General features: G+C 45.0%; 1 protein-coding gene across 1 annotated transcript in view; it reads left to right on the forward strand.

Moving 5' to 3' along the window:
- LOC106811210 (stimulator of interferon genes protein-like) overlaps positions 1 to 7,701 on the forward strand; it is a 19,046-nt gene that overhangs the window by 4,555 nt on the left and 6,790 nt on the right. The window contains exons 3-4 of the mRNA XM_014814763.1: positions 4,199 to 4,428; positions 4,697 to 4,886. Coding sequence (XP_014670249.1) covers positions 4,199 to 4,428; positions 4,697 to 4,886 — 420 coding nt within the window. The remainder of the gene's footprint in view (positions 1 to 4,198; positions 4,429 to 4,696; positions 4,887 to 7,701) is intronic.

Below are 7,701 nucleotides of genomic sequence, written 5' to 3' on the forward strand. Positions count from 1 at the left end.
CGCAGCCTGCGCGCGCAGGCCCATTCCACACTGCCACACCCACCGTGTCTTGTGTGTGTGCTGTGATGTGTGTGTGTGTGCTGGTGTGTGCACCGTGCGTTCGTTGCGTTGCGTCGAGGCTGTGTGTGTGTGTGTGTGTGTGCTGTGGTGTGTTGCTGCCGTCGCCGTGCCACCCCGCCCCGATCGTGCGGTCCAAGGCGTGTCGCACCCGGGTCGTGGTGTGTGCCACACCCCCTTATGTGTGGTGCCCACTGGGTGTGTGTGCCGACGTGTGTGTGTGTTAGGTGCAACACTTCTCACAAGGTTGTGTGTGATTTGCGGATGTGTGTTGCTGTGTGAGTGTGTGTGTACTTACGATTATTGGGTGTGTGGGTGTGGTACCGGCGAGGAGGTGTGCCGCGTGTGTGAGTGTGTGGGGGATGTGTGGTTGTGTGTGGTCTGTGTGGGTATTAATTATGGGTGTGTGGGGTGTGCGGAGTGGGGTGTGGTCTGCGTCTCGTGCGCGCGTGAGATGCGTCCGGCCGGTGCGCGCACGTTGATGGGTGTGTGTAGGTGGGCGGTCTCTCTGAATGGCTGTGTAGCCCGTGTTTGTGTTAGCATGTATACGGGTATGATCCGCAAACAAACCGAACTACCAGAGACCGACACACACCAAGGACCATACACTCGAACGCGCAACACACACACACAACACACACACAACATTTTGTTGTAAACACACACACACAACAAACACAAACACCAGAATCACACACACACACCCAACACCACACACAACACAAACACACCGACACGACGGCCGCCTGCCACACAACCACACACACAACAGCGACACACACACACGCTAGCACACAACAACACACACCACACACAACCACACACCCACACACGGCGCGCGCGGTCGCGCTCGCGCACAATCAGTGGTTATAGCGATTAGTCTGCGCGGTGAATCTCAAGATAGTGATTTGATCTCATTTCTTTGTTCATCTTCACGTGCAGACATTTGGACTCGTATGATGATGAACGATGAATGTCGTGGTGCTGTCGTGCATATCCTGCAGCTGCGTGGCGTATCTCATTTCGTAAGACTTTGATTTTTCCCATCTTATCCATCCTATTTGCCGAATGCGTCGCAAAATATATAAATATATTTCAAAGCCAACGTTATTGACCAAATTCTTTTTTGCATCAATGTTTAGTGATTAGCTCTTTCGTTGCTGCTGGTGAATTGATATCATGCATTCACTTGTAGCAGGTCACAGGAGCAAAAGACCATTCAATCGATCGAATCGTTACAAGGCGAGGCGCGGTGTGTCGATTGGAGAATAATTGCAGTCATTCGTAGACAGGTACACTGTGAAATGTGTTTGTCAGGGTCCGCCGACAGGAAGATAGGCTGACACCGTCCGCAAACCTGCCGGAAGCATGTGCTTCATGAAATAACTGATGTATAATCCGCGCTCGATTGCTGGCCGCCGATACGGAACCGCGGTAGAGAGAATTGGAAGATATATGTAAGTTTCACCAGACGCTGACCCCGTTATCTATAGCAGCGGTACTCATAGATTACTTGGCGAAATGCACCGATTGGCAATGATGTCGTGTTTCAGTTTCCGCTTATGTGCTGTGAGTCCACGAATTGAGGAGCCCTGTTCTCCGTAACCCGCAGTTTCGCATCTCTGGTGCGACCTCATAGAGAGTTCCCTAGAGGCGGGATTTACATAGTTGTGGAAGGCACCTAAACTTTTGAATACTATTAACCTACAAGTCATCCATAAAGTGATTTGTTTTCGCCACGGTAGGAAATGAATCAGAATAGCAAGCTAGCAACAATCGACGTTGATGCGATGACTTATATTTTGGGATTTTTGTCTACGACGTGTTGACTGGAGCAATGACAGGAAACATACCAGTTAGCTGTTTTACCACTCATCAAACTGGTACAATATGGCTTGCGCATGTATGACGTACGCGCAATATGGTTTGATTGATTATAGTGCCGGTGTCTGGTTCAGGTTTTCAGCCTACTATTTTTTCTTACAAATACTTTCTTTCATTAAATACATTTTTACACGTAGCATAATGTACGTACACGTAACATTACCATCCCTGCTGCAGCTCGCCCTCTGGCTGCAGCCAAAGCAGCAGACGCCAGAATTTGCCACGCAGGCCGCTCGTCGCGTAGCGGTGTTAGCGTGTGATGTAAACTGCCGACGTATATGTTATAACTGACTGCCCGCTTATTACGGTTTTATATACTCGCGCTCTGCCTCGGACCCCTCCTTTCGGCGCGCGACATTCGGATATTGCGCTCGGGACGCAGCTGCCGAGATGCCTACATAGGCAACACTCGCGGTCGCTGTGCCCGCCCAGTCCGCGAATGCGCGGCTAACCGCTCTCGGCGGTCGTCGGTAACAACGAATCTCTTGGCGCAACGCCATCTTGTACACTCGGTCTTCTGGACGGACTTGCTGGCCCCGGTTCTTGCGCGCTCATTCGCACGGCTCGGCGGCAAGCGCGCAGCCCTACGCGAAATACGCCGCCCCTTTTTGTCCACTTAGAGAGAGATATGTGAGCAGGCTGGTCTGCAAAATCGCCACTCGCGAAACTGGCGCAATTCAACCGTATATTTGCGCGATGGACGGCAGGGGGCATCCCAAACGGCCCCTATCTTTTTTTTTGGCGGTGGGCGCGCCTCATGGCTACGACGTAGCTGCTCCTCGCAAGAAATTCTCAAGAAATGCTGTCAATTCAGCCGCTTGACTCGCTCGCCTCGTTGGCCGCTCGCGATTTGAGGGCGCTAGTGCCGAGATATAGCGTTTATGTTCTCATCACGGAGCTTTTTACGAAGGTCGTACGGCCTGCCTGGGAGGTGGCGCCACTAATGCTGTCTGCAAAGATTGCAAATGCTTGCCGCCGTTACGGGCCCTTGGCTGCTGTATTCGTGCCATGTTTGTCAGCAACCCTGAGCCCGCGCTGCCCGTTCGACAACGACACGTCGTGCGAGCACCTCGCTGGCGTGTGCCGGCGGCGAATGTTTTTTCCAAACGGAAGGCATTTAGAACGGATTTAGGCGCCTTCTGATTGGCTGCGAATTTTGGCATAGATGTCAGCTCCATAACACAGGACAATAGGTCTGAGGTTCACCCCTCTTACACTTATGGTCACAGGCGCATGAAACTTTGCTGAATTACAGTTGAAACAATAGCAACCCCACCCAAACTAGATTTCCCATCCCTGAATGATGACAACAGCTTCAAATCATTGGTGGAAAATTGGCTACCATGGGTTAGGACAGGCTATTCCGAGACCATCTGAACATTGAACTTAATTTTTTTTTAAGAAATCTCATGTATATGAAATCTATTTTAGTGCTAATTTCTTACCATCATCCAAGACATTCATCAAACAATAAAATTGATTCAAAACCTGGCAAGTCATTGAAGAATTTTGACCAAGGGTGGTCAGGACAGCAATTTGCCCCCTAACCTCAGAATCACCCATTTATGGATAAATGCGGCAGGGTCGAGAGTCTGCCCCGTACACACTTATAATGCATGTAAATAATAATACAGCATTACCAGCGTCAGTGTTTCTGTATTTCTATAAACAGTATGTGGTAGACTAGCCACAAGTTCCCTTCTCGCTTAACACTACGTTGGCGAGAGGCGTCCTACGACGTGTAACAGTCAGAGAGCCTGGCCGGTTTAGTGGTAGACGTGTTCCTGTCGCTGTTGACTGTTGTCAGAGTCGGACTGTATTCAGGTCCGTAGCTACCATTAGGCAATAGGAGGCAAATGCCTCCTACAAAATTTCTTCTGGGCCCTTATAGTTATAAGCGAGCCCCATACCCCAGGCCCTATTGGCTCGCTTCGCTCCTTGTTCTTTAACTCACAACATTTGCCTCCTACAAAATTTACCTCTGGCTATGGCCCTGACTGTATTACTAATACTATTAGTGATTTAAAATTGATTGCGAAGTAAATCATCATACTAATTACTATTACTTGTAGTCATCCTGGTCTAAACACACATGATACTGTTGGTGATATTTTACCATTTGGTTTATTCTAAAAAGGACAGAAGTATAGTTTTACTGTATTGAAAAAAAAGTTGACCATACTACGTCTCATATTGCTTCTCAATGGAATTTGTGGTACAGTTATGCAAAGTCATACTCTAATATCTCTTGCGACAGAGCTCAGCAATGGAATCGACAGCAGTGAAGATGGGAAGTGGAAGGATACAATAGTTTCAAAAAAGCTCCTCATTCTGGTCCCTGAGAGTGGAGAACTACCTAGCCTTCTGCAAGATGTGGATGAGAATATCTCATTCGAAGGAAAAATTCAGATTGTTCAAGCAGATGTAGCAGGAACTCCTCAAAGGCCATACAGTAACAACATCTACAAAGCAAAAATTAATGACAAGGTGACAGCCTCGCAAAACATTTAAACCCGTTTGAACAGTTATGAGATGTGATGGTGTAACCACTCGGAAAACTCCTGGGCATATGAATCCGTGACCTAGTTTGATAAACATTTTCATATACCTAACCGGATGCCTGTTGTTCAGTCATTCCCACACACATTTATATACCGCGATCATTAACTGTTGTTAGTGAAGTGTGACTTTTCACGGTTGAATGTTGTTAATTAATTTGTGAAATGTTGGTTTACAATATTAACATCATCTGTAGGAAATTATATTTGTCGCTGACATGCCGGCAAACCTGAACACGCTTCGTGACATGGTAGCTGATCATGCTTTGACTGGAATGACGGCTGTAGAAAGACTCCACGAGGTGAAGAGGTTTGTTGACATGTTGAAGAAGACCATTAATGCGAAGGAAGGAATAGTCGAAAAGTGTGAGATCGTCATGTATGATGGTAAGCTATAGAATTTAGAAAGTTTGGTGCTAGATTAAGTAAGCATAGCCACATCAAGAGTAAGTCTTTTGATAACAAACTTTTAGTATGTGTATATCTGCTAAGTGCATGTGTTGATGCACGTGTGCTAGTATATAATATATATATATACAGTGCGCGAAATTAGTGCTATTTTGCCGGCGGCCGCTGGCTCAACCCCCCATATAATCAGTCCACTTTGCCTATCTTGCCTTTATATCAATAATATTGACCAATTTCCTGACTAGTTTTTACTTAGTGACTACTAAGAAGTAAATCTCATTCCAGCAATCCCTGTCCAACAAGTAGAACTCTCCACTGAACAAACTGATAGAAATGAAGGACTGAAATACTATGAGTATGCGTAATAAACACAAACAAAGCTAATACTTTTATTAATAATGGAATGAATTGATCAAAATTAAGGGCCTGTTCAAACTTGTAAGGGCCTGTTCTATTTGTCTGAGGGCCTGTTTAAAATTTTGGGTAGGCCTGTTCACATTTTGCGTAATTTCATGCCCTGTATATATATATATATATATATATATATAGAGAGATTGAGTCGATGTATCGTATGTATGTATGTATCTATCCTATAGGCTGGACCCAAACCGCCCGCAAAGTGGCGATCTGGAATGCAATTTTTCACAGGCCATCCACTTAATAAGCCGCGGGAGTGTACCTCAGCTGAAAAAACCTGCGCGTAAACCGTCACTCAACGGCGCAGAAAAACTACCGTGAAAAAACCCCTCAAAGTCGTCGAATAATTCACATACAATGTCAGCACCTGACTGTACAGCTGCAAGGCACATCTCAAGAAAAATCGAGTCGACAGTCAATTACCATCAGCTGGCTGGTATGTGTGAAACCCGAAAACGCCGAGCAACACCGAACACTATCAAAACAGAGCACATCCCAGAGGTTACGACAGTGGCATGTTTATGCAACAACGGCTTTGAAATGAGAACGCAACGCCATTCATCACACTGCTGTTTAACGTCCGCAATAGCGATGCATGCCGTAAACGTGGGAGCTCACATTTCGAAGGACAGCCACGGAATCTTGCTACATATTCCACCAGACGATAAACAACGAAAGTCGACAAACGGTTATTTATCAAGAGTTTTCGAAATAAAAAATGCAACCTGCCAATTCTGTACATGCGTGTTAATAAAAACTTTCTCATTTACACGCATACATTAACTAATTAGGTCCACGGGTTCTAAAAGTTGGGTTGTGCACGGCATGATGAATAATCGTCAGTATTAACAGTTGTTGCCGCCATGCGTGTATTATCGGTAAGACTGATTTCTAAATATAATTTGTGAAATAGTATTGTCGATTTTTACCCAATGTTCCTCCATGTGTCCCATTAGGTAGATAAACGAATTATAGTAGCGCACGAATTTACCACAGCTGGCAAGGCGGGTTAGCTTCAGCAGCATAGTAATAAATAGTTATAGACAGAGAGGAGAGCGAAGAGAAATATATTGTGGCCTGCAAAGAATGCTGCAGGCATGTGATTGAGTAGCGAAGAGACAGATACAGCTCAAGATGGTCATGACACATGAAAAATAGTGAAAAATCAATATTGAACGCAATGGAAACACATTATAGTATTAAACAAGTAATTCCGAACTACCTATCATGCAAGTCAAAAGACAGTTATGACATAAGTGGATCAATGACAGTTGCAGGGAGTTCCGCGAAAACCTCAAAAAGTGGTGATTGCATATGCGAATTATGATATATAGGTCATGTCAGCCTGTTGCCAAGAAACAAGATATATGGGTCAGAAATTTAAGACTGTGCTTTGTGACTATGGTCATTGGGATTGTACTAAATGATGGACGAACGAAAACTCATTCAGCATTGAATATAGGTAAAGTGATTCAAATGAGCAAACTCAGAGAACTGCAAACTAAATAGCAGGCTTTTTTTCCAATTGGTGATAAATAATGTTGATATTGCAAACTTGAATTGTTTACGTACTAGTCTTTGATTTTCTAGTGATTTACCACGAGCTAAGACATTCTGGAGCATGTAACAGCTAGGGGTCGAAATTAATTTTATTATGGTATCTCGATTCGCGATAACTAGGGATTGAATATCTGCTATCGCCATTTTTTTTGGAAATCAGTAATTCAAACAATGTTGGTAAATCCAAATCTTAAAATATAGCTGGCGTTCACATTGAGGATACAGCTACCGGTACTGAGCGTTTCACACGGTAAAGAATATTCAAGACTTATTATATGGACGGGCCTCCCAATACCAAGAGCTGAAATCAACGAGGCTTATCTCGGACCCGGAGAAAATTTGATTCCGCGCGATGAAACAGACGGCAACCAGTGCCGATCAAGGAGGCGCGTGGCCGCGTATTGTCTGTCGGGATTTGCAGGAATTTCAAAGGCGCTCACGTCGTAAGCCCGTCAGAACAAGTAAGTCGCTACATAGAATACAGGCGGCGAAGGGTGTCGGTGTTTTTCACCCTTAGATGGCACTTCATGCCATTAGAAAAATATTGTGCGTCCCGAATTCCTTTGATAATGACCATTCATCACCAAAGAAATTAGTAGTTTATTTGAGATCCATCATCTTTGTGTGGAATTGTAAGCTGAGAAGAAACTGTCCAACACAACAACTACGACCTTCACTGGGGCGGCCGCGCCATCAAATTCGAAGAAATCACCTTCGCAGCCTAGACCGAGAACAGTATTTAATATGAATCTCGTGTGAAACGCAAAGCTCTTATGCAATAATAGCATTTGAGAAAATTAACTTAAATCAATGTCAA

The sequence above is a fragment of the Priapulus caudatus genome, unplaced genomic scaffold (genome assembly GCF_000485595.1).
Source record: "Priapulus caudatus unplaced genomic scaffold, Priapulus_caudatus-5.0.1 Scaffold515, whole genome shotgun sequence".
Taxonomy (NCBI): Eukaryota; Metazoa; Priapulida; class Priapulimorpha; order Priapulimorphida; family Priapulidae; genus Priapulus; species Priapulus caudatus.